At 48.8% G+C, this 27,819-nt stretch overlaps 1 protein-coding gene across 1 annotated transcript; it reads right to left on the bottom strand.

Annotated features, from left to right (window-relative positions):
* Nucleotides 1-288: 288 nt before the first annotated feature.
* FAM167A (family with sequence similarity 167 member A) lies at nt 289-22,792 on the bottom strand. Its single transcript, XM_065836042.2, has 3 exons — nt 21,934-22,792; nt 12,165-12,708; nt 289-3,176 (listed from the first exon to the last, which is right to left on the bottom strand). Exons 2-3 carry the CDS (start codon nt 12,537-12,539, stop codon nt 2,913-2,915), a joined length of 639 nt encoding a protein of 212 aa, XP_065692114.1. The 5' UTR covers nt 12,540-12,708; nt 21,934-22,792; the 3' UTR covers nt 289-2,912.
* Between the last annotated feature and the right edge of the window lie 5,027 nt (nt 22,793-27,819).

The raw sequence follows: 27,819 nt of genomic DNA, 5'->3' as shown, positions 1-27,819 counted from the left end.
ATTTTATTTTATTTTATTTTATTTTTCTTTGGCTTTCTTTCCCATACATTTATGTCTAAATACATAATAAGGGCTTCCACCTAAATTTCTTCTGATCTCCTCTGGGCTGCAAGGCAGAGCAATTGCTGCTGAAGCCATAGGGGTGTCCCAGTGATGTGCATTAATAGACAAACCTGACTGGAAACCTTGCACACCTGTAAACCCTGGAGACACCAAACTGGTGCTTCCTCAACCGCTCTCCAGGCAGAGCTGGAGCTGCCGAAGGCAATAAGAGACCAGAGGCAGAAATCGATACAGACATAATTTTATAATTAAAAAATTGTGCATTTTGATGAACAGCTGGCAGTTATAACCATCTCCCATTACACTTAATGCAGAAAATACGCGTCTGGAACCCAGACGTCTGATATTTCTAACGCCACTTATAATGACCTCCCAAGACTGTGCTTGTACTAACCTCTGGCATTTGGCTACCAGACAAGAGCCCAAAGGCACATCCACCCAATGGCTGACTCCAGCTGACCCTAAAGAGGACAAGTCCCCCTCTTTCAAGGCATTATTTTCACTGAAAAGTCATCATTGCTTTCTTTTGATCGAAAAAGCCTCTGAAAATCAACATGTGGGACATGACTTGATTTTAATTAAAAAAGTAAACAAGTAAGAATTGTAATTTTTTTTTTTTCTTGTTCAAGACTTACATGGGGAAACAAGGCTATTTCTCTACTGGTGTCATCAGTACCAGTTGTCTTCTCCAGAGTCCAGCTGGCAGTCTGGCCACAATTCAGTTAAACCTCCACCACTTGGGCAGCACTAGGTTCAGCACCCAGGCATGGCACTGATTAACTTACTGGCACAGGCAGACCTCCAGTGCCCAAAATACCTCCTTCCTTGGCAGAAAGAAATTATATTCAGTGAGATTTGGAGTGGAGGGAGAGGCATTACCAGGGGTTACGTACTATGGGAGCTCCTGGAGATCATAGAATAGTTTGGGTGGGAAGGGACCTTCACAGCTCATCTAGTCCAACCCCCCTGCAATGGGCAGGGACATCTTCAGCAAAATCAGGTTGTTTAGATGGAGGGTTGAACTCAGCTCCAGAGTCCCCTGCCAATTCCCTGCCCCACGTGGCTATGAACCCCTTTGTGATGTTAATTTGTTCCTCCTGTGGAGGCAGATGAATTATTGGTCTTCTCTGCATCAACCTAAACTCTCTGTGGAAACCCCAAGCCTTGAAGCCTCATTGCGTCTTCCCAGGCATGGCAGAGCCTCACTGGCTTCTGGTTCACCTTGTGTTTGGGAACAAAGGCATAGGTCCACCACTCAGCCTCCCAAGAGAGGCGTCCTGCGGGCTGACATGCACACACACACCAACTTACGCACACACACAGCTTACAGACATCGTGAGGTACAGGCACATCAACACGGCCACGCAGCTCTCAGCTCAGCACTGGCTTGCATCTCCTGCTCATCTCCAGCTTGGGCTGGTGCTGCATGGACACAGTCACCTTCACTCAGCAACAGAGCTCTCTGCTTGGGCATGTGGTGGTGAGCAAAGATGGGCTGGGGTGATGGGTTGAGAGATTTCACTGCTCTGACGTGGCCAGGAGAGATGTAAACACAGGAGAGAGAACCCAGAGGAACCCACACTCCCTCTGGACAGACTGGATTGGGTGCCAGGTGTCCCAAGATTGCCATGGCTAGACTGCTAGTGTCCCTGCCTTTGCTGGGCTACACCACGGGTGTCTCTGCCCTCCATGCCACTTATAGGCAGGTGTGCAGCTGTGTGCACTGAAAGGCAAGAAAATAATACCATCCATCTTTCATCCTGCCAAGCAGGGAGGGAATCCCATGTGTCTGCTGCAGGTCCAAAGCTCATCACAGCAATATTTCTCCCTTTAATTTTATAGTTCATTACACAAAAGTCCCTTTTGTCCTCTCAAAGTTCCTTTCTCTGATAGATGTGTGTTGCTACAGAGGATCCAGGATTTGCTGGTGCTGCTGTAGGGGGAGTGACAGCCTGGGGTGATTCTTCCGATAAGGAGATGTCTTGGGTGTAAGTTACCTCCTTTGCCCTACTGCTTGCAGGGGGCAACCACACAGTGTCTTGTGGCCACTGCTGACAACAAAATCAAGAACACATGTTGCTCTGGGTATAACTTCTAGGGCACACAGGTGACTTCTGGCACCTGGAGCCTCTATATAAATGTGTCCATGATCTGTTCATAATCTGTACCACAGGCAAAATCAAGCTAGAGTACACTGGACTCCGTGGAGCAAATCAACAAACACATCTTCTCAACACATTCTTTTGGGGCTGCATACCATTTAACCCATGATCCTTCACCTGCTAGGAGGGCTCTTCTCCACTGGAAATCAGCTTTACACCTGAAATAGCCCCGTGGACCCTGTGCTTGGATGAGCAGAGGTTGAATATCAATGCTCAAGACGACATCCAGGGAGGAGAGTGACTCTGAAGAGATGGCTGTAGCCTGGTAGGAGTTAAAAAGGAAGGGAAAAGGGATTTTGCTTGGATTTTTGGCTGATCTTTGAGCCCCTCCTTTGATTTTTGAGTACAAACAACCACTCTGGTGCTGCATCCTCTTAGTTACTGTTGGGGGAAGAGAAGGAGAAGGGACTTTGCAAAGGAGAAGGCTAAGTGCACATGGTGTGTTCAGATGCTCTCCACACTTCCTCCACACAGGTCCTATCTTCTCAACGAGCATCTCTGGGCCATTTCAGTGCCCAACTCTGCTGCTCTTCCCTGCCACCAAGACCAGCTGTGGGTTCCCTGTTTGCTCCTGTTCCCTCTGCCCCTCTTTGGCCTCTTTTCACCCAGCCATTAGGCAGAGAGAGCCCTGGTGCTGCCCAGTCCTCTCTTTCTTTCTCCCCCTTCCTTCCCTCTTCTTCCCCCGCTTCAACACAGTGAGAACCGGCGAGAGTTGATGTTCATCTTGGTGACCCCGATGAGCTTGAGTGGCGTGGAGAGGCTGAAGGAGCTCACGAGGGGGAAGTCGCAGAAGAGGTCAGAGAGCTCGTCCCTCTCCTCCAGCTCGTAGGTGGCATCGTTGAGCATGCGCTGGTGGAGGTGGCAGGTCTGCTCGATCTTCAGCTTGTTGATGTCGCTGCGAAGGCGCATGAGCTGCCTTGCCAGGTGCTGGTCCTGCAGGCGCATTTCTGCCTGAAACACAAGACGGAGGGTGAGGAGGGAAGACAGTGCTGGTCATCGTGCTGCTCCCTGCGAAAAGCTGTGACAAATCACTGGAAATGTGACTCATAGAATCATAGAAACAATAACAGAATCATAGAATAGTTTGAGTTGGAAGGGTCCTTCAAAGCTCACCCAGTGCCACCCCTGCCATGAGCAGGGACATCTTCACCAGCTCAGGTTGCTCAGAGCCCCGTCCAGCCTGGCCTGGGATGTCTCCAGGGATGGTTCATCCACTACCTCTCTGGCCAACCTGGGACAGGCTCTCGCCACCCTCATTGTCAACAATTTCTTCCTCATGTCTGGCCTGAACCTGCCCTATTTTAATGTAAAACCATCACCCTTTGTTCTCTCATGACAGGCACTCATCTAGAGATGCTACGCTATTGCAAAGAACTGGGAGGGAGACAGGGATCTTCCCAGCCAGCAATGCATCTCGGTCAAATATCAGCTCAGGATGGTGAATTTTTAACATTCAGGAAATCTGTGACTGCTCAGATTTTCAGGAGCACCAGGAAAGTGGAATTAAAGCCATCCATGACAAAGCTGTTGGCTTAGGTATCCATCAGCGCAGGCTTTGGAGCTTCCATCTCAACCTTTAGCAAAGCCCAAATTAATTTTTTTCATAAGGGAGCAGCCACAGTGAGAAGGAGCAATTAGAGGTGGAAAGGACCAATTAAAAGAACCCCAGAGAACCAGTGCCCAAATACTTGGCTTGGGTTTCCAGCCTGCATAAATCAGAGCTGGTTCACAACAGCTGGGAACACGGCCCTCCACATCCCCTGTGGCTTATCTCACTGATTTGAAGTGGCTCTTGGGATGGGACCTCTGTGGTTTCCCACAGGAGAGAGAACAACTATCCTGCAGGCTAATAAGCTAAGTGTTTCGGAGGGCTTTTTCCTCCCCTGGCACCAAACTTCAGAAAGTGGAAGATTCAGAAGTGATGAAAGAAGGTTTTTTTTTAAGTCCAACCTATAATTAAGCAGAAAATTTATTGCCGCAGGATATTGGGGGTGGGAAGGAGGTGAAGACTTGGTGCAAGAATCAGCCTTTGTCTGGGGAACAGAAGCAGGCAGAGCTAGAACAGCAGATGCCAAGAGGACAAGCCCCACGTCTCACCCCACATCCCTCCTCACAGAAAAGCAACAAGCCACAAAAACCACAAAGAAAAGAGTGGAACGGGAGAAAAGCTGAGCAGCTCTTAGGAAACTTTGCAGCTTAAATCTCTCTGTAAGTGCTGGAGATAAGAAGAGAGCAAAACTAGTTGGAAAACAGCCCAAAGCCTGCCCTGACTTGATGTCCTGCCTCTTTCCCTGGTGTTGCCTCCATTGCAGGACACAAGCTGGCACTGGAAGGAGCCCCTTGGGACCAAGACTCCTGATTTTCTTTTGTTTGTTTGGTTGGTTGTTTTTTTTTACCTTCCAGTGCACCCTGAGCTCAACCCCACCGTGGAGCTCCCTTGACCCCAATCCATCCTTTACCTCACTCCTTTGATTTGTATCATTGGTTTCTTGGCTCCCTGTGGTTTGAAAGAGAAGCCTGGGTCTGTTCAATCTAAGCAATACATTACATAGTGCATTGCAACAGAGTCTTAGAATAGAATCATAGAATCGTACAATCACAGAATAGTTTGGGTTGGAAGGGACCTTCAAAGCTCCCTCAGTGCCACCCCTGCCATGAGCAGGGACATCTTCACCAGCTCAGGTTGCTCAGAGCCCCGTCCAGCCTGGCCTGGGATGTCTCCAGGGATGGGGCATCTACCGCCTTCAAGTCTTCCTCTCCCATCAGTTGTGAGCAAGGTCCTGGCATGCTTTGAGCTGAGGTCAGCTCTCAAAGTCCCAAGGAATTCCCCACAGACACTCTTCAGGAGTTAACAGAGAGGGGTTCATCCTCAGCAGGCATTTGAGATACAGCCCCCTGTCTGGATTTTAGTAGTAGGGATGTGGTCACACTATACCAGCTTTCCTCCAGGCCTGAAAATGAGCTGTTTAGTTTACGAGTATGGATTTAGCTCCAGGGGTGGGGGTAAATTTATTCTTGGTCTTGTGGCTTGTACATAAGATCATAGAATCATTTTGATTGGAAGACACCCTCAAGATCATTGAGTCCAACCATAACCTCACATTGTCACTAAAGCATGTCCCTGAGAACCTCATCTCTGCGTCTGTTCAACCCCTCCAGGGATGGTGACTCCACCACTGCCCTGGGCAGCCTGTTCCAATGCCTGACAACCCTTTCCATGAAGAAATTGTTTCCTAATATCCAATCTGAACCTTCCCTGGTGCAACTTGAAGCCGTTTCCTCTTGTCCTATCACTTGCTACTTGGGAGAAAAGACTAACACCCTCCATGCTACAACCTCCTTTCAGGTAGAAGGGAAAGGAGGGGGCAAAATTCCCCTCGAGAGGCTCCACTGATGGCCCTGATATTTCTATAAGAGAACTTCCTGATACCTGATGTCTTCTGCAACCAAGCTGACGAAGCAACCTCAGGGTTGCTCTAGGTTGTGGCACAATCCCTCCTCCTCCAGGCAATGCCTACAAAGACATTGGGATTGCCACTTGCAGCTTTGCCAGTTGCACAGCAAGGCAAAGCCACCAATGGCATGAATATAATGAAAACTGATCCAAGCTAAGCAAGGCTTTTCCCAATTCTGCACCATAGAGGCATCCTGGAGGACCTTGCCTGGTGCTCTCAGCCAGCAGCTGGACTCCAGTTCAGTTTCCTGGAGAGGATTAAGTCACCTTCGTACAAATCTCAGAGTGAATATCTCTTTCTCTCAATCTCTCTCGAATTGTTGGCAGGGTTGTGGTCATTTACTTCTTAAAAAAACCCCACTACTTCCTCACAGACCTTGTTGCCTGTGCACCCAGCAGGGTAATGTCACTTGGCAGGTTTTTCTTCTCTCATGTGAGTTGCAATTAAAAAAAAAAATCATTTTGTCGATATTTTTCCCTGTTTCACTATTAATGCTACAACTTGACATTTTATCAGGAAGACAATCATGGGTGCTATTGAACTGACTCTTGGTCGCTCTTTCTTGTGAGTTTATCAAGCTACACAATAAATGTCAACAAATGCTTTCATTGAATGTTTTGAAGAATGGGGGATTAAAAACAGACACCACTGCCGAAAAGGGTTTATAAATGAATTATGAGGCTATTGTGAAGAGGGATGTGAGTTGGAGATCGCTATTTTTCCCCTTGCAAGACAGCTTTCCACTTTTTGACCAGTTCTTACTTTCCTTGTCTTTTGAGAAAGTCATCTTGATTTAATGGAAGCTGGAAGACAAAGCCCTCCAGGGCATGTTCTTCAGGTTCTTGGCCTTCCTCACCCCTATCAGATTTGGTGACCATGGGGTTCACTAAGCCAGCCACATGGCCTGCTGACCCATCTGTAGAGTGAGGGCAAGGTGGAATGGGGCAAACCCGCCACCCATCTACATTGATCACCTAGGCTGTGACACTGGCTTGGACACAACCCTTTCTGGTTGTGCTCTGGGGCTGAATGGGGAAGCAGAGTCGACCTGTCAGATGTGCACCATCAGCTAAGGCTTTTCCAGGGGGATAAAAAGCCCTCTTCTGCCCTCCATAAAACAAAGGTAGATGGGTGAGGAACAAAGCCTGGCAGTGGCTGACTAAAGGACGATGTACACAATGAGGAGATGGCACAGCTGTCACTCTACCCGCTCATCACTGGGGCTTGGCTTGAGATACAAACACCCTGTCCTCCTTCCATGGACCTGTCCCATTAAATGCTGCTTTGTTCAAAACCACCCAGAATATTAGCAGAATTTGGGTCAGAACACAGAAATGCTCATTCTCCTTCCATTTCCCAGAGGGTCCTCATGAAACATTCAATCCATCCCATGCTGACGACCAAACCATTGCTAGAAATGATAAATGATCTGTGTTTAAAAGGAGCACTGTTGGGTCAGCAGAGCTTCACAAAACTCCCTGGAAAGAAATAATGGGATTACAGGGGCCACATCATGGGAAGCCGTGGGTTTTCAGTTTATGCAGTTTATCCACAAAGTAACTTGATGCACCAGTTCATCTGTGTGGGATGACAACATGATCCCACCCACTCTGTGCAACGTCCTGGAGAAACACAACGCTGTTGGGTGGACAAGCTGCTGGTTTGAGCTTCAGACAATGTCAGCATCCCAAATACAGATAATAGCAGTTAATAAATGTCTGACCAGTAAGACATAGGCGTTTTACAATTTCCCAGGAGAGATCTGTGTCTTTTCAGGTGTCTTTTCATAGAGTTATAGAATAGTTTGGGTTGGAAGGGACCTTCAGAGGTCATCCAGTCCAACACCCCTGCCATGAGCAGGGACATCTTCACCCAGATCAGGTTGCTCAGAGACCTATCCACCCTTTTCCAGCATTTTGGCTCACGCATCTCAGATTTCAGTACCAAGCATTAGCGAACTAGGAGACGGAAAACATATTTTCCTACTGGGACAAAGTCAGAACTGTCCTAAGATGTCCCAGTTCATAGCAGAGTTTTGTTCTTTCACCACATCTAGGAGGAAGAGGACTTTGAGGGCTTAATTTTAGAACGTGTAAACATTTGTTCTGACACATTCCATAAACAAAGAAGAAATTACAGTCTGACCACTTGAGTCTGTCACCATATCCTGGCTGGCGATGGCTTTACTTACAGCATTGATGAAGAGCAAACTCAAGGGCAGAGAAGAGGCAGGAGGAGTTGGGGAGGAACGACCTGAAGCCCCGGGGCAGTTCAGCACATGCTGAGAGCTGCAATTTGCTCGTACACCTACACAGAACCTCTCGGCACAAAAAACAAGAGGAGGAGTTTGCGTGTCTGAATAGATCAGGTTCTCAGGGCCAGTTCTCAGCAGGTCCCAGCTGACGTGGATGGCTGGAGCTCAGCGGGCATATGTCAGTCCTATAAATCAGAGCCAGGGCTTAACGTGCAGAATCAGGTCCTGGGACAGGTCACATGAGGTGAAGGACCAAGAACAGCAGATGGACAGTAAGACCTTGGGTTTGTCCTTCACTTCTGAACACGAGGAGCCTGAATCTGGCTGAAGCAGAACCAGAACAGACTCTGGAGGCACAGAGGAAAATTCCTTGCAGTTTGGATGACTGGAACTGATGCTTCGGATTTAAAGGTTAACTTTAATTCCAAAGCTGGGCACTCCTGGACTATCACTTTCCCAGCCAATTAACCTGTGCCATAGTCCGTTCTGCAGTGCTATGGCGAAGGGGAAGCTCAGGCACACACATGCTCCTAAATTCACTTTGCTTCCTATACTGGTTTTGTCTGGAAAGAGTTAATTGCCAAACCGGGTGGTGTCATACAAGTTGCCTATTGGGAACAGTCTCCAGCATGCATGAACTCCTGAAGCTCTAACTGTTTGGCAAGGGTGCTATGTGGTACAAGCCAAAACCATGCTGGGGCCTTGCTGTAGAAATAACGCAGTCTAAACACGCTGGTAGCTGTGAGGAGGATTGCACAGCATGGGTGATGGAGCTGCATGCCCTGCATCTTTGCATTTTGTTCAGTAAGGACACAGGCTGGTGCACTTCTTTCCTGGATAGAAATTTTCATGTATACCAGTTTTTGGTGTACATCATTGGATAGATGAATCCTACATCCTACATGTTCTATTGTGATAGGACAAAGGCTGATGGTCTTAAACTGAAAGAGGGGACATTCAGATGAGATGTGGGGAAGAAATTGTTTACACTGAGGGTGGTGAGAGCCTGTCCCAGGTTGGCCAGAGAGGTGGTGGATGAACCATCCCTGGAGACATCCCAGGCCAGGCTGGACGGGGCTCTGAGCAACCTGATCTGCGTGAAGATAGAACCATAGAACCATAGAATCATTTTGGTTGGAAAAGACCTTTAAGGTCATAAAGTCCAACCATTAACAGTCTTGATATCCACCTGCTAGAAGGATGATGCCTGATCTCAACAGAAATGGTAGCTTTTGTTTGGAAAGCTTGTCCCTGCTCATGGCAGGGGGATTGGACTTGGTGACCTTTTAAGGTCCCTTCTAACCCAAACTATTCTATGGCACTATGATTCTACATACTCTAAATTCACTTTCTCATGGAAGACTGTGTAGAGTTGGGGAATGTTCACCCTGCAGTGGAGGACCACATAGCAGAGGGAGATTTCATCCCATCTACGACTACTGGGTCGTTTTTGGATGAACTTCAGAAAGCTACCTGGGATACTCACACCAACCTGGGGCAAGGCTGAGTTTCTTGATCCTCCCAGGTCTATGGCCTCCTACATTAAATCAGACCAGAAAGACTGATTGCCTGCTTAGGGTGACCTTACCCAAGGTGTGGGGTGCTGGTGTCCTGCCTGGCTGCCCCAAGCAGGGTCCTGTTTTAGGGATGCTGCTCAGTCTGGCCTTGGCTCCTGTCTTAAATAAATACATCCACTTAGACATAACCATATCCTGCTCTGAAGCCTTCCTGATAGCTTTACTGTCACGATATGGGGATAAACAAGGAAAAATCCTGGCTGTATTGGGACGAGTGGAAGCTTGTTCATTAATTTGAAAAGAAGGTGGGTTTTGCCCTTGAAATGAAATGTGAAATGCATCTTTTTGTTCCAGCACCCTATGATGCGATGGCCTCGCTTTGCTCTCACTGTTTGCTGGCAGCTCTTTCCCAACAATAGTGCCTCCAACATAGTTATTTAGCTGTGTGGTCAGTCAAATACATGCTCTCTTTTTGGGGGAAATTGTTCTAAATTACATGAGTCACGTCCAGATCCAGCAAAGACTGGTATAATTAAGAGGCAGGAAAATGGAAAGTGAGGAACAATTAGGGTTTGCTTTGCCCTTTTTCCTCTTTAATTTAAACTCTTAGCTTTTATCAGATGGTGGTTTATATGCCACACCCTAGTCTAAAGGTTAGAATTGGACTCTGAGACAATTTATACTTACACCATGGGCAGAAACTGAAAGAACAAACCAAACTTCTTAAAATCTGGGGTTCTGATGAGGAAAATCTGCTTGCACTGTCTTTGGGCATCTTGAGACTGGAGCTTTAAACCAAGTGCACTGTGAATTTAAGACTGCATCCCAGATGCAAGCATGGACTCAGATTCAGGTCTCAGATCAGGAGCTGAGATTCTCCAGCGACCAAGTGATTTTAGGATAGCAGCTCAAAACTTTTCGCAGTAGTCCTTGATTCCTGAAAGCACTGCACTTGCCTTGTGAAAGTCATGGTCCTGAGAAACATCTCAGTCACCAAAACTGTGACAACCGGATACACCTCTGTAAATAACTAGTCTAGAGATCAATCTAGATGCGCAAATACAGAAAGAGCAACAAAAGGTTGGCAAAGAAAAAATATCTGGAGCAAAAGTCACGAAGAATTTTTAAAAGCTGTTGTTCATTGATGTGCGTGACAAGTTTTCCTCGAAGATTTTCAGAGATGATAATCAAAAGAAAAGCATTTGTGCAGGAACATTTTCACACATCCATCTGAACCACAAGTGATGTCCCAGCTCCCTGGGACCCTGTTGCAAATATTTCTGCTGTCAATGCAGTTGCAAATGCTGGTGGGGTTCACAGGAAAACTTCCAATTAGTCAACAGAAACAAATCCATGTGACAGGAGTTATTTCCAGTCACGTGGGACAAATAATGAAGATTTCTCATTCCAATGAGGAGAACGGAAGGATCACTAGGAAGTGTGGTCTTGGTGTCTCCTTGCTCCTGCACCTGTGAAGAGCAGCAGGGCCCATTGCCCAGCCCTGAAAACAGCTGCCCCAATCTGGTTGTGGCCACCATATCTAACTCCTGTGGCCTCCTGATAAGGTGTGCTGCACACATGCTTCCTCCTGGGAATTATCCCCAGACTGTGCTGACTCCTGAGCTGGCTGAGGAGCTGCTTGGGTCAGCACTAGCTGTCCCAGGCAAAATACGTGCCAAAACCCATGATAGCAACACAACAGATAAAATATGAGCTTCCATCATCCACACCCTGGCTCTACATATTTTCTTAACATAGGTGTAGCCTTTTTGTCGCATCTTCCTCTCTGTGAAACTACCAGCTCATATGTGTAAGACAAGGCCCAAGGTTGGGATGGGAGGATGAAAGGAATGTGGACCATCTTCTAACAAAGCTGGAGTCAACAGATGATGAACCTGTAAGAGCTGGGTGAGGAAGGATCTGAGATAAGGTTCTGGCATAATGAATACAGCAGAAAAAAGGAAAGTTAATCATTAGATATTGCATGGTCAGAAGAAAGGGTTTTCACGACGGTTTGAAACAAAATGAAGCACTTCGCCTCATTGTGCAGACTTGGGGAAGCAGGTTACCATAAGACCTTTTAGAGAGTTATGAGTTAAAAAAAAGGGAAAAAAAAAAAAGGAGGAATTAGGCAAACTCTTGGAGGTCAGATCCACTAATGACTGTTAAACACAGTGGTCAGCATACAGTCTCCTGCTGAGGGTGTTTCTAAACCACCATCAGCCACAAGCTGCAAGGGCAGGTCCAGGGGCTGGATCTATTTATGCTTCCTTCCTGCAGCCCTGCAGAGCATCCCTCTGTGATGCCCGTCAGAAAAGAGCTATTGCACCAGCAGTGCCCGTGTGTTCATGGTGTATTCATACCTGCTGTACTCCTCTGAGTGTTGAGATGTAACTAAAGAAGCAAGGGAGGGGGCAAACTGCTAAAAAGCCCCGACCAGTGGGAGCTACTGTATGTCCCCCGCCTGCTGCATCCCAGCAGGGGTGCTGAGATGAGTCTGGCTCCCTCTCTGAAGTTATGGATGTTCTGATATTCACCTTTTCCCTTCCCTGGGCTTTTTCTGCTCCCACCAGCCTCAGAAAACACAACTATTGCCTTTTCACCTGTGGCTGAAGGCAGATAGGAACAAGGAGTTGATTGCTTCCTCATTCTTTTTTTTTTAAATCCCCTCTTGAAAAAACACACTGTCTAACAGGGACAGGAAAGTACTTACCAGCTCCTTCCTCAGCCACGTCAAAGCTTCATCGATGCTCTCAAAGCCACCTATTCTCCCTGAGGTAAGAGTCACCTTGTCCTGGGCAGGGCTCCCATTGAGATGCAGCTGCACCTTCCTCAAGGGGACAGTCTCCCCTGTGGCCTTTTTGGCCTCGTTCGCCTCCTCCTCCTCTCCCGCTGGCTGGGGGCTCTTCCATGCCTGCTCCTCCAGCTTTGCCTTCCACTCCAAGTAGGAAGGGCGCCTGGTCTCCAGTCTCAGCTTCTCCGTCAATGCCTTGAGGCTCCTCAGATGGTCATCAAGAGGAGGGGCACCTCCAGAGCCAGCATCCGTGTTGTCCAGCACCTCTTCTATTTGGATTTTGGGCAGAGACATCCTCTTTGGGAGTCCAATAGCATAGGGGTGTTCTGTAAAGGTCCAGGGATGGAGGCTGGAAACCCTCAGGGCTGGATCAGGTCCTGCGGTGTGACAAACGCAACCCCTTGGAGGACAGCGTGGCGGTGGTGGCTCCTGCTCAAAAACCACGCCAGCCTTGGCTGAACACCTAGAAAGAAAACAGAGGATTGGTTTCCAGTCTGAGAAGGAAAAGGTAGTGAGAAAGGAGAGATGTCTCTTGCTGCAGAAAAAGGAGGGCTTTGTGAGAGGCACGATGCCAAGGTGCTGCTGGGGAGTGTTACCTCACCTCCGCCATCTGCCTGCTTTTGGGGCAAGAACAAACAGGCTCTGGCTTCTAGGGAAGCTCTGGTTACCTGCATCTCCAGTTTTAACTCAAGGGGCCATGAAAGGGTTGCCAAGGAGGCCAGGACATGTTCAGAGATGTATCACACAACCTAACATCCTCTGGTGACAGCAACTGCTGTTCTTGGGGGTCGGGGTGTCTGTGTACACTGTCTGGATGGTTTCTTGGCTGGCAAACCTTCATCTTTCCACTTGGGCAAAACAGAGCCGGGTGAAGTAAGAAACCCCAAACTTCTCCCAAGAGTTTGAGCCAAAAGCAGAGCAGGGAAAAATGGCCATAAGATTCAGCTCCCTCCTGTCCTTCGGGCTCAGAGTAGGAGCACAGTCCCCCGGACAAGTGTAGGAGTAACTGGGGTGCTGGCATGGCTTGGGTTCAGATGCCTGCCCTCAGGGAGACCTGGACTTGTGGTTTTCCACCACTGGTCATCTCCAGTCTGCCCACTGGGAATGGTCCCAATGGTCTCTTTGAAAACACTGAGCAGCCAGGAGCTTTCCTCACAGCTTCTCCTCCTTCCACCACGTGTGGACTCAGGGAAGCTGTGCCCAAAGTTGATCTACCAAACCATGGCACCTGGAGGAACAAAGGACTCAAACAACTCCGCAAGAGTTAAGCTCAAGCAGCTTCTGCATTCGTTTGCCAGAAGGATCAGATAAGAGACTTTCTCAAGGTCGTATGCTCATCTATGGCTGAGCGAGGAATAGATCCAGAGCTCTCGTCTACACGTCAAACACAAAACAAAATTCTTTTTCACCTTCCTGGTAATGTGCCCAGAAAGACCAGCCAGGACATATGAAACTATCTAGCTGGATGCACTAAACCACAGCAGTATGAGTTACTCAGCCCTTCTTTTCCCTGCTATTTGTGCCCACAAAGACGTGTGTAACTGAAATCCAGACCATAATTATGCCTCTTGAACCTTTTCAGTGAGAAGACTCAATTTAAAATAAACACCGACAGAGAGCAAGATTTATCCTACAATTGTGTGCAGGCACATGAGCTGAACGAGGAGTTGATAATATACACACAGACAGTCTGGGGGTGGAGAATTAGTCATGTTGCAGTCTTGTTCCTGCTCCTATTTATGTTAATGAGAGTTTTACGGTGAGCGGGAGCAAACACAGATACTCTATCAGGTTGAAGCCAACATCTCTCATGCCTGGAGCAGCAACGATTTTACTTCTTCTGTTGAAAAATAGATTGAACGGAGTGAAAAGCAGAGGGCTGCCCTGCTGGAGAGTCAGGTCTTTCACCAGCTCTTGCATGGGTGCTCTGAAGAGCTGAGAACACGTCAATGAATTTCACTTGCCGCCAGCTCCAGCCTGCCGAAATCAATAAAGGGAAATACCTAACGACTTTAAAGACCTCACTTCTGAGCTTTTTTTCTGCCCGTTGAGATGGAAATTTCGAGGGGTGGCCAAAACCAGCAGCCCAATACAGTCTGCTGCAGCTCTGCACAGGGCTACTGTATTTGGTAACCCCTAACAAAAGAATATTTTTGTTGTAAGGCTGATTTTCTGAATGCCACAGCTACAAAGCAGAGGCCCCACAGACTCCTTTGTCTTGTGTCTTCAGGATGTATAAAATTCCCAGAGTGGAAAAGACCCTCATTTGAGCCCTGGGTACCACTCAGTTAGCATTTATGACATTGAATGCTGAGAGCATAACAGCAGTTTGGAGCATCCCCTTTGCCATCACCCTGCTGCTATCTCTCCCTTCCCATCACTGCCTCCCAGTAGCTTTGGAGGGATTTGATTTTTCTACTGCAAAAATGGCACTGATCCATCCTTCACCTCCTCTCAGGTGCAACATGAAACTTCTCATTCACTCTGTAGGGACACCCCCTAAATAGTCAGGTCTGTTTCACAGCCTATCCAAACTCCAAAATGACAGAAAGGAGTCGCCTCTAATTTCCTATTGATGTCTTGGACTTGGGTCAAAGACCTGGTGTAGAAAAAGAGATCTAAAAGTGGTAAGTGTGTGAGAAACGTCTGTGTGTGAGAGGCTGTAATACAAACCTATTTGCAGCCTGAGAACTAATTCCCAGGAACAAACCTTGTCCCTGACTCAGATCTTCAGACTTCTCCTGGTCTCCCGGCCCCAGGCTCAGTTTTCCCTTATGCTGGCCTATACAAGCGAGTTTAAGTGATTAACCCTTGATTTGTCTTCATTATCATACTTGCCAGGCTCAGGGCATTCATGCCATGCTTAATTAAAGGTAATAGAATTTTGGGATCCAAATGGGGTCAGGTCTCCTCCCACTTCACTAAGATCCTTTGTGCAGTGGTTTCCCCCTTCTCTTGCATGAACTCTGTTGATCCCAAAGGCACAGGGTGCATCAGGTCACCAACTCATCAAGAAAAACATTAGTTTCTTTGTTGGGTTAGGTTTCCATTAGAGAAGTCAGCTTGACCGAACTATCCTGCAAGCCATAATGCAAAGGAATCAGCAGAAGCACACAGCCAGGATGGAGAAACAACAGGACTGTCAAAGTGGATTGGGTGTGAAGTCCTACCACACCAGGACTCTTGGAGCTGGCACGCTCAGAGTCTTGGATTTTGTATGGCTGCAGGTCAGCAATGCAAATTCTTCCCTCTCCCATGCCAGACACACCTTGTGAAGCTCATGGGGTGTCCTACTGAGGACAGACTTTTGAGCAGGGTCTGTTGCGATAGGACAAGGGGTGATGGTTTTAAACTAAAGGAGGGAGATTCAGGCCAGACATGAGGAAGAAATTGTTTGTGCTGAGGGTGGTGAGAGCCTGTCCCAGGTTGGGCAGAGAGGTGGTGGATGAACCATCCCTGGAGACATCCCAGGCCAGGCTGGACGGGACTCTGAGCAACCTGAGTTGGTGAAGATGTCCCTGTTCATGGCAGGGGTGGCACTGGGGGAGCTTTGAAGGTCCCTTCCAACCCAAACTATTCTATGATTCTATATTCTAAGCAACCAAATCTGGAGGCACAATCTGCCACCACAACTTCCCATTGCAGCCACCCTTCCAACCTCGAAGCAGATGCAGAAGACCTGTCCCCATCACACACCCTCAGACATCCCTGCCCATGCATTCGAGCAGGGGAGCAGGAACACCCAGCTGAGGTTCCACAGGAAGGTGTCCAGGCGGGTTTGAATGTCTGCAGAGAAGGAGACTCCACAACCTCCCTGGGCAGCCTGTTCCCTTACTGAGAAGAAGTTTCTTCTCAGATTTAAGTGGAACCTCTTGTGTTCCAGTTTGTACCCATTATCCCTTGTCCTATCATTGGTTGTCACCAAGAAGAGCCTGGGTCCATCATCCTGACACTCACCCTTTATATATTTGTAAACATTAATGAGGTCACCCCTCAGTCTCCTCTTCTCCAAACTAAAGAGATCCAGCTCCCTCAGCCTTTCACCCCCTGACAAACCAGGTGTGGTGAAACAAGTCCTAAGAGGCACAGGGAGGTGTACAGGGGTGTGAGAAAAGCTTTGCTTTATCGTCACTGATGGCGGATAACAAGAAATTCAGATGCTGTTCACGATCGAAAAAGAGATTGCAGAAAATGATGCTAGGCACAGCCTTTTACCCTGCGGGAGTTTTACATGACTGAGAACTTTTATACGTCTGTACCTTCCCCACCAGTTCTCTGTGCCCTGGTCAGCTTTGAACATGAGGCATTCACGAAGCAGCATTGGTTGGTATATGCTGGACCAGGGCAGCACAGGTACAGCCTGTTAAATTAAGGGCTATAAATAAGGTCACAAGTGGTCTAGTAGAAAAAAGGGGGAAAAAAGGGCGAAATACTCAGAATAGATATGAGAGGGGAAAAAAAAAAAGAATAAATAAAACTATCAGCCAGGACAGATGTGTGGGGAACTAATTATTTTACTCCTTTCACTATTCCTGGTGGACTTTAACTTACTATAATATCGGTTTTTATTGCAGAGGACCAGCAGTGGTTGTAAGAGCCTATACTACTCTGTTCGCCTAGTCTCTGAGAAGAAAAAAAAGAGCCTCAATATGAGATAAAGCCCAGGCCAAGCAAAACCCTTTTGCAGGATGAAGTGGTGCCCACATGGCATTCCTGGCATGGGTTAAACAGGGCAGAGGTAATGGTTCAGCCTGTTAACAACTTTCAAAAACCACTTCAGCCCCTTTTATGCCTCAATTTCCCTCTTACTGAGTATATAGTTCATACAACCGATCTTCAAGAAAAAAGCTCTAAGGATCTTCAGAGGTGTAGAGATTCACCTCTGATATCTCCAAGTCTCTTCATCTTATCTGGGCCACATGTTCTGGCTATAATTGGTCCAGGGATATCCTACAGGAGCAAGAGTTCAGGATGCGGTTCTCCTGACCATTTGCAGGCATTTGCTCCAAGGGTTTTGTTAGAGAAGTTCACACATTTGCACAGGTGTCACCCTGTGGGTCATACAGACACCACTTGATCCTACAAACGAAAACCCTGGAGTAAATTTGAGCCCATAAGAAAGGTGGGGACAGACTTTTGAGCAGGGTCTGTTGCGATAGGACCAGGGGTGATGGTTTTAAACTAAAAGAGGGGAGATTCAGGCCAGACATGAGGAAGAAATTGTTTGCACTGAGGGTGGTGAGAGCCTGGCCCAGGTTGGGCAGAGAGGTGGTGGATGAACCATCCCTGGAGACATCCCAGGCCAGGCTGGACGGGGCTCTGAGCAACCTGAAGATGTCCCTGCTCATGGCAGGGGTGGCACTGGATGAGCTTTGAAAGTCCCTTCCCACCCAAATTATTCTGTGATTCTACGATCTAAGAACTGGGGAGATCGTGCCAGGTGTGCACGCCCTTTGCAGGCAGAGCTGTGTTTGCTTTTCTTTTCAGCGCAGCATAAAGACGGCACAGCATAAAGACAGGGGTGGGGTGGGGATGGCTGACCCCCCTGGAGGTCTGCAGCAGGTTGGCATGGGGGCAGCGAGGAGGAGGCGCCTGAGTGAGGGGGTTGCCATAGCAATGGAGTAAGGGAGGACTCCGGCTGCTGCATGGTGGTGGATAGAGGCTCCCGAGCATCCTCTGGGCAGCCGAGATGCTGAAGCCCCAGGCAGCAGATGAAGGGAGGAGAGACCCATGGGTGTCAATGCCATGGCTCCCTGGAGCCAGCTGTTCCCTTTCAGGGAGGCTGCACATGAATCACTCCTCTTCCCGTGCCAAAATGACCTCACTCCAGAGGGGAGCTGCTATGCTGTGTGGGCTTTGGCGAGCTCGGGCCCTTCCTTGCCCTGGGGTCCCCTATCACAGTCTCTCCAAGCAACACAGCTGCAGCACAATACTCTGCACAAGGTTTCTACAGAGATGGAGGGCAAATCACTCCCCCAGCCATCCCACTGACTCAGAGGAGAGTCCATCCCCCTGGGGTATGTTATCCAGCATTTGGCCACCTGATCCCTTTGCTCCTGCAGAAATCCGATCTGGATCCTAAATGCTTTTCTTACCTGCCACAAAGTGACCTTCAGCCACCTTCCTTCAAACCAAGGCTATAGGGCTGCCCAGGTTGGCTGTGTCGCTTCAAGCACACACAGACCTGACATCCAGCCCAAAACATAACAAAAGCCCAGGGAGGAGACGGAGTTTCTGCACCAGGATTGATCCAGAATTCAGTGTCCTTGCAGGGGTTTGGAGAGGTAGCCACAGAGCCACCCCACACATTGGGCTGAGATATGGGTACAGAACCCAGCTGAGTGTGATATTAGGATATTTAGGAAAAGGTTCTTCACCCAGAGGTGCTGGACACTGAACAGGCTCCCAGGGAGGTGTCACGGCCCCAACCTGACAGTGTTCAGGAAAAAACTGGACAACATCCTCAGACACACGGGGTGAACTGTGGGGTGTCCTGTGCAGGAACAGGAGTTGGACTCCATGATCCTTGTGGGTCCCTTCCAACTCAGGACATTCTATGATTCTTTGGATATTCCTGTCCATTTACTGCTGTAAACAAGCCCCCAGAAGACCTCCCAGACAGTGTGGATGGTAAAGTCAGCAGCAGAGAAGCAGCCCCTTCTGCTGCTTCAGCCCTTTGGATGTGGCTTTCACAAATACATTGGGGAAAGAGGGAAGAAGAAAGGCTTTCCATGACGTGGAGCAGGGTGAGGGCTCACCCTGGCACATCCTTCTGCCCAAATGACCCCCAGACAGGTCCCGAAACAGTGCAGTGAAGGGAGGAGGGGACAGCAGTGGGTGGCTGCAGCCAGGTACACCAGCCTGACAAGAGAAGCGGAACAGAAGTGCTGAGTTAGCAGGGGACCAGTTCACAATCCCTGCCCTGAGGTATTTCTCCCAGGCTGATCTCCAGCATCACTAGTAGAGTCAGAACACGCTCCAATAAATGCATCTGTCCTTTCCTGCCTGGCTGTATCTTGTCCCTCGTGCCTCCTCTGCACAAAATCGAGCAGGTTGCTTTCGAGGAAGCAGGACTGAGATTGCTGCCTGCTTTCCATGGACCCTGGAAGCTCCATTTTCTGCCCAGCTCAACTCCCCTCAGTCAGCAGATTTCCAACAGTTGTGTGGAAATCCTGCATGAAGATGGGCATTGCCAGATGTCTGTCATTCCCACAAAACAGTCTTCCAGTGAGTGAAAAGCATTTGCAAACTGCGAAGCTTGGGGGGGGTTCAAGGATCTCAGCCCATCAGCCAAAACCAGATATTAATGGTTTAAGTAGAAGCAGCAAAGACAAGTTTATAACCTCCTCATGAAGGCACCCGTCCATTCTAGTCATCTGCTGGTGAGCTGTCTTCAGATGGGAAGAGACCCACAGATTATAGGATCATTTTGGTTGGAAGATCGAGTCCAACCATTAACCTCACACTGACATTAACCCATGTCCCCAAGAACTTCATCTCTGCCTCTGTTCAACCCCACCAGGGATGGTGATTCCACCACTGCCCTGGGCTGCCTGTTCCAATGCCTGACAAGCCTTTCTGGGAAGAAATTTTTCCTAATACCCAATTTAAGCCTCCACTGGCACAATTTACGGGCAAGGGTTGCTCTTCCATGCACTCCCTCAGGGTCCTAGCATGTCTTGGGGCATAATCCTGGATGTGGAACACCTAATCTGTCCCAAATATCCCCCAAGGGACCTGTGGCTTGACAGAGCCAGTTCTCTTTCAGCAAGGAAAGAGCAGACAGAGCCGGCAGGGACGTCTGTGCCCGTGCGACCAGGGTGATGTGAAGGGCTGAGGATCCTTGGGAACGAGCCAGATCAGGCTTAGAAATGCTCTCTTCCCAGGAGATTGGCACAGGGAGTTATTTTTCCCTAAATGCAGCATGGAAGGCAGAAAAACAAAACAAAACAAAACAAAAAAACCCCTCAACAATTCTTTCCAGCTTTGCTGGGATTCATTCTGCCCAGCACTGAGCTCCCCCTGCAGAGATGAGCTCCCAAGGCTCCAAGTTAAAGTGATGAGGGGAACATGGTCAGCCTCCCAGCAACCCTTTAATCCCCTTTACATTCTCCCTGTCCCATCCAATTACCCGCTTTAGCCGCTGCCTGGGCAATGATCATACCAACCCTGTACTCAGACCTGCTCAGCCCAATGCACTTTGGTATTTCATAGTATTTAAGGATAACTGGTTGCAAAGAGATCCCCCGCTCCCATCCCCCAGAAAGGCTACATTACTCTGAGGCTGATTTTTTATTATTATTATTGTTATTATTATTATTATTATATTTTTTATGCAGTGTCTCTGCTACATTTCACAAACACCTAATGGCTGCAGAGCACGGGAGAAGCTGGATTCCTCTCATTCTGTTTTAATTTTCTTTTTTTTTGATGTCATACAGATCCTCCCATGAAGAGGAACCACTGCAATGGGCATTCAAAAGCAGAGGAGACCTGAGACGTGAATAACAGCGACAGCCTCAGCGTGCTGAAATGATGGCTGGCAGAGAGAAAAACCACAGCAGGCAAAACAGGCTTGTTCCCACTAAAAAGTGAGGAGTCCCTGAGATACTGGGGATGAGCAGACAAAGCCCAGACAACATGGTAACAGCCAGACATAGATCCTCACTGGAAACATGGTTTTCATCCATCTTACCCCCACTTCGCTGATGTAGAAAAGCTCCAAAGGGTAGAGCGGTGTTCAATAATACAGGGAGCATCATAGGAAAAAACGGAGGGTTCTATATGGACCGGTGAGGGTGCAAGCTGGACGATTTGGGAGGTGTGGGTGCAGGGGTGTGCATCGCACCGGGGTTGCACAAGTGCTTGTGCTGGAAGGGCTGTGGGCTGGTGGAATAATTTTAGCAATTAGCCCCAAGCTGTTATAAAGGGCTCTGGGGAAGTTCTGGGTGATTATTTTCTTCTTTTTGTTTTTTGGTTTTTTTTTTTGTGAACTGCAAGGGCCAGACCTGAGCAGGTGGAAACCTGCTCTGCTCAGAACATGCTGCCTGCTTCAAAAAAATCAAAGGTAGCTACGCCCTGTGAGGCCACCGCGCTTTATCCCATCATGTCTGCACCGCACAAGCCAAAAATCCTTTCCAGGGCTCTTGCAAGTCTCGGGGAGGGGGCAGAGGGAGCAACAGGTGATTGTCCCGAAACCTGGCCAGACTCTTCCCTTGTTACATCTCGTCCAGAGCAGAAGAATTGCCCCAAAGGTGGTGAGGACCCCCACACTGCTCCCAGCTGAGAGCAAAATCCACAAACCCCATTGCAAAGGAGGACTCAGACCCTGATTTCCAGCCTGTCCCAATCAACGGGGAGCCAAGGATCCCTCCATCTCCAGGGGATTTCGGCAAGGCAGGAGGTTGTGGTTGGGGGGTACTATGCAAGCCCCCAGCCCCACCATGTCACAGCCAGACCCCAGTGCTGAACTTCATAGTGTTTGGGGTCCCCATCTCCCCCACCCTGATGCTCCCTAGTGACCTGCTCCTTGTTGCTACCCCATTCCACAGGGCTAGAAAAGATGGGGGGTCCCCGCAGCACTGGGGACCTCTCAGACACCTCCCGTCCTGGGTGCAGCAGGGTGTCCCCAGGGCTCCGCTCCCCCCCAGCCCCAGCACGGCCGAGACAACACGAGCCAAAAACTTACCGTGACACGAGTCAGAGGGACGAGTGCACGGACATATTGGCTCCCTCCTTCCACCCCAGGTCTCCAACTTGGTATTTGCAGAGCGGTGTCACCAGTGCCTTCTGGGGACTCTCTCATTCTCCTCTGTGTCTCGCTTCAGAAATCTGTGTGTGTGTGTGTGTTTTTTTATTTAAGGGACTTTTTTTTTCCAGCGGTTGCGTCAGGCCTGTTGCCTGGAGACAGGCGAGCTATTCCAGTTTGAGCCTTTCAGTCCAGATTTCCTCCCTCTCCCTCTCTCTCTTTCATTCATACCACCAAGCCCTGAACCTACCTCCCACCAAGCAATAACCCTGAAGAGACCTGAAAGGGAGGAGCTGCACAGCCCGGGTCCTAAACATCCTCCGACACCCAAACGAGGGAGGAGGGGTAGTGATGCCCTGGTAACGATGCTCTCGGTGTGGGTAACAGGGATGAAGGGGTGCTGTGAAGGGCAGGGACCCAAAATGCTTGCAGGAGATGCTTGGAGAGCTGGTGTATTCCCAAAGGATCCCGTGGTTCTTCCCGACACGAACCGGGGCTGGTGTCCCCGCGGCTGTTCCCGTTACACACCACGGAGAGCTGTGAACCCTTCTCCAAGGAGCCTGGTGTCCTCTGGCGCTCAGGAGAGCTTTGGGAAAACGTTTCCCAGATGCCACGATTCGCCCGGGGGTCAGCGTACGTGTGGAGGGGAGTTTTGCAAAGCTGCATCAGTGTCTCTGGGAAGCCCTGGGGTGGGTGTCTCCGGGCACCGTGGCTCGTACCCGCTTGTTGGCACCATCCGTCCCCTGACAGAAACCAGCTCAGAAACCAGTCTTTGCCTGTCTTTTGTACCGGGAAAGTGCCTGTTGCTCCCACGTCTTCCTCAGTGGGGATGGAAACCATTTTAACTGCTTCCAAGTAGGGACTGATAGAGGTATGTGTCCCAGCTGCTGGCTGATTCAGGGCCAGAAGTGAAAGCAGGGGACACAGAGGGTTTCATTCCTTTGCCAGGAGCTGAGGGTTAACCCCTCGAAGCCTGGGGACAGCTCTCAAAGCATCCCACACGCCAGCTATAGTACAATTGGTGTCTCAGGATCACTGGCTGTGTTTGCAAACCTGGTCATGCGAAGGGTTAAGTGTTGGCCATTGACACAACACCAAACCACCCAGGTCCCTTCCCACAATTCAGTTTTTATGAGAAAAAACCCCTCACAGCCTTGTGGCTTTTTTTTTTTACCCTTCCCCTCTCCTGCCTCAACTGTCCCTTCTCTCCCCCACTTGATTTACAGCCCTTCCTGTGTCCAGCATCCCAACAAGAGCCTTACAAACCGCATCACAGGGCTGGGATTTGCCACCTCCCTTCAAATGCCAGCCAGACCGGGGGTTGCCCTAGACCCCCCCAGTAATTTAGAGCCTGTGTCTGTACAGCACTGAGCACAGGGGAAGCAGGTGCCCTGCAAGATGCAGCAATGCAGACTTTGAAGAGCAAAGAACAGCATTTTCACATTTCTGATGAAAATGCACTTTTTTTCTTTCTTTTTGCTTTGCCAGCACCCTTTTTATTGTCAGATTTCGGATATGTATATGCAAACTCGGTCTGCTGATCAGCAGTCGCTGTGCTGCAGGTGGGGACCTGATTGCTTGCACCCATCCTTCCTGAGGCTGCTGAGGATGGAGAGGGATGAGGGAGATGGAAGAGCTGTTCCCTTCATGCTAAAACCATCTGACACAGACCTACAGTTGCATTTAAGCCCTTGGAATGGACGGGTCGTTCAATGTTTCTCACAATATCTCATCAAAACAAAAACTGGGTCTGTGCCGATGAACCAAATGATGTCAGGGGACGGGCACGAGACTCTGGCAAAACACATTCCCTGGCCTGGTTTTGAAACAGGATAAGAAATCTTGAGACATGGCTCAGGAATGAGCAAGATCAGGGCCCCTTCCTGATGGAGAAGTTGGATGCCGCCACCCAGAATTGACAGCCAAGAGCATTTAATTGCACGGATGTGGCCAAACAGGGTCAGTTGGCCTCAGGGCCAGAGACCAGGTCTAGCATGGGTTAGTTTACTAGCAGAGGTGTCGCTACCAAGGCTGGATGTCTATCTCGTGGCAGTAACAGACCATGCAGTGTCACCCGCTCCGTCTTCTGTAAATGTTTATTTTTAATTTCGTTGTGTAATGGATTTCAAATGAGCTGCCATAAGACACCAGTGAAAGGCTGAAACAAGGTCCCTATGAAGTATGTTCATGGATTTTGAACATTTTTTGGTCTGAATTTATCTCATTTAAATTGTCTTTGCCCATAAGACCTATGGTGGGAGGTGCTGAAGAGCAGTGATGCTCCCACTGATGAGGCTCTGACCCCAACCGTGTGCAGTGGGCACCTGAGATTAGGTGTGATGAGTCAAAAACCTCTGCAACGCTAACACTGTCTGTACCTGTGGCTTAGGCCTTTTTCTTTTGCTCAGATGAAGCGATGTCTTAATTTTGCACCCAGAGATGCAGAAGCTGTCAGTTCCCGGAGTTATGTCCCAATAGACCCCTGGGCACAGCGTTTTTTCCAACAGATGCCTGGATCCTTGGACATACTTGGATCCAAGCCTGGGTCCTTGCTGGGATGTGGTTTTGCAAAGCTCAAACTGGAGATTGCCTGCTGTAGTGGTAATTCCCTCCAGATGGGAACCCAGATCTTCTGTGCCAGTCTGAGCATCAGAAATGCTATAAGGTAGATGTGCCCTATAGCCAGCCAAATCTCATCTAGACCTTCTGATCTGCCTTTGTATCATCATAAATGGGCAGAAATGGCTATTCCTCTGTCATAATGGCAGAGGTTCAACATAATTTGGATTTGAACCATCTGCTTCTTTCCCTGGCTCCTGGCTTTGGGAAATTTCGCCTTGTGGTCATCCTGCCAACAGAGCATGGAGTAGCTGAACCTCCCAGTCTGGCCATTTTGTGGGATCACGTGCTTGGATCATCTTGGAGGAACATCAATGGTTGTTTCTCAGTTGGTCACTGAATAAATTCCTTTCCCTCAAAGCAAGTCCCTGGGGCTCAACCTGCCCAGACTGGGATGGGGAGAGGAAGCTGTGGTGCTCTCAGCCACCACCATCATCTCCTAGCCAGGTGTAGTTTCCGTTCCCCAAACAGGGATCTGTACCAGGAAAGTCCTCTGGCATAATTGGAGAACCACCTGGGAGCCAGTCAACCTGGAAATGTGGTAGATGCACCTACAGATGGCAGCAGGTCTCCAGCTAATGATGTCCCCAAGGGAACCCATGCAAGCACAGAGACCTGCAGAGGGTTGTGGTCACCTGGCTGGTCATCTCCATGGATCACTGAGAGACCTGGGACTGGCCTTTTTCAGTATGGCGTTGTCGTTTAGTCTGTTTCAGCTTGTTTAAGAGATGTCTTTTCCCAGATGGGGTGACACAAGGTTTCTGATAAACATGGGAAATAGCCCACTGCAAGGACAAGTCCCCTGCACATGTGGATTTGGCCTTTTTCTGCTTCTGGAGGGTGCTTCATGGAGGGTGTTGGTCTCGTCACATGCTGCCCAGGGAGGTGTCACAGCTCCAAGACTGATAGTGTTAGAGACTGGGCAATGTCCTCAGACACACGGTGTGAACTGTGGTGTTGTCCTGTGCAGGGACAGGAGTTGCAATTGATGATCCTTGTGGGTCCTTCCAACTCAGGACATTCTATGATTCTACCAAGTGGCAAGTGGTAGGACAAGAGGAAATGGCCTCAAGTTGCACCAGGGGAGGCTTAGATCAGATATTAGGAAAGAATTATTCCTGGAAAGGGCTGTTGGGCATTGGAACAGGCTGCCCAGGGCAGTGCTGGAGTCACCATCCCTGGAGGGGTTTAAAGGACATTTATACAAGGTTCTTGGGGTCATGGTTTAGTGCTAGAGTTAGGTAATGGTTGGACTCGATGATCCTGAGGGTCTCTTCCAACTGAAATGATTCTATGATTCTATGGATGATGCTGAGCATCCACCCCTCAGCCTGTCCAAATGATGTGCATACTGGGACTGAGGAATTGCTTTTCTCACAGAAAGGTGCCCTGGTTTTGTCTGGGATAGAGTTCGTTTTCTTTCTAGTACCTGGAATAGTGCTGCATTTTGGATTTAGAATTAAAACAATGTTGATAATACGCTGATATTTTATGATAGTTGTTGCTAAGTAGTCAAGGACTTTTCAACTTCTTAAGCCACAGCAGGCACAAAAGACACTGGGATGGGTCACAGTCAGGAGAGCTGAACCAAACCGAACTGGCCAAAGGGATGTTTGGTACTATATGATGTTTGATACATATTTTGAGAGAAGTTGGCCTGGGGCAACCACTACTTGGGAACTGTTTGACGGGTGATGAGGAATTGCATTGTGCATCATTTGTTTTATATATTATCATTATTATTATTATTATTATTATTATATTTCTACTTTAATGTTTATTTTCTGCTGTTAAACTGTCTTTATCTTAATCTATGAGGTTTATCTTTTTTTTTTTTTCTGATTCTCCACCCCATAAATGGCTGTGTTTGTTTACCTGCTTGCCCACTTAAACTGCAACAAAAGGGTTTTCCATCCCTGTCTGGAGTGTGATGCAGATTTATTGACGATTACTGGGATGTGGCATGGAGAGTAACTGGTCTCCTGGGCATCTGGAATAAGGTGGTAGAAAGTGATGGGGGTGTTTCAATATGAAACAGGTTCAAGCAAGAGGGAAGGTGTTTTTTGGACCATATGTGCTGCAGGTAGGTGGAGGTAGAATAGCGATGTAGGGATGCAGGGGGAAGAGGGTGGTACGTGAAGTACTCCAAGAACATGACAAAGGACTGTAAATATTGCATCGCTGTTTGGAATAGTTCTTAACCTTGACCTTCCTCATTCAAATATCCCTCTGAGACATTAGGTTTCTTTCTCAGTATTTTCAGAGGTTGGTATTTTGTTTTCCTTTGAGTTTGCAAACCGATTAGATCAGCAATAGTGTGGTCAGCAGGACCAGGGCAGTGATTGTCCTGTGCTGGGCGCTGGTGAGGCTGCACCTTGAATCCTGGGGTCAGTTTCGGGACCCTCACAACAAGAAAGGCCTTGAGGTGCTGGAGCGAGTTGAGAGAAGGGAACGGAGCTGGGGAAGGGGCTGGAGCACAAGTGTGATGGGAGCGGCTGAGGGAGCTGGGGGGTTCAGCTGGAGAACAGGAGCTGAGGGGAGACCTTCTGATCTCTGAACTGCCTGAAAGGAGCTTGGAGCCAGGGGGGTCGGGCTCTGCTCCCCAGGAACAAGCACCAGGAGCAGAGGAAACAGCCTCAAGTTGTGACAGGGGCAGTTTAGATTGGATATTGGGAAAAATTTCTTCCTGGAAAGGGTTGCTGGGCATTGGAACAGGTTGCCCAGGGAAGTGGTGGAGTCATCATCCCTGGAGGGGTTGAACTGACGTGGAGATGATGTTCTTAGGGACATGGTTTAGTGGTGGACTTGGCCCTGATGACCCTCTTATCCTTGATATGCCTTCAGATGGCACCAAGAATAAGTTGTTCCATCACTTTCCCAGGGATGGAGGTGAGGCTGATTGGGTCTATTGTTAGCCGGGTCCTCCTTCTTGCCCTTTTTGAAGACTGGAGTAACATTTGCTTTCCTCCAGCCCTCAGGCACCTCTCCCATTTCCCAAGACGTGGCAAAGATGATGGACAGCGGTCCAGCAATGATCTCAGCCAGCTCCCTCAGCACCCGCAGGTGCATCACATCTGGACCCGTGGATTTATGGATGTCCAGATTGCCTGACTGCTCCATAACCCAGTCCTCATCAACCCAGGCAAACTCCTCCATTGTCCTGCCTTCCTCTGGGGTCTCAGCAGTACAGGGCTCCTCAAGACAGCC

This window comes from Patagioenas fasciata, chromosome 3 (assembly GCF_037038585.1).
Source record: "Patagioenas fasciata isolate bPatFas1 chromosome 3, bPatFas1.hap1, whole genome shotgun sequence".
Classification (NCBI taxonomy): Eukaryota; Metazoa; Chordata; class Aves; order Columbiformes; family Columbidae; genus Patagioenas; species Patagioenas fasciata.
This window is presented reverse-complemented; position numbering and strand designations above follow the sequence as displayed.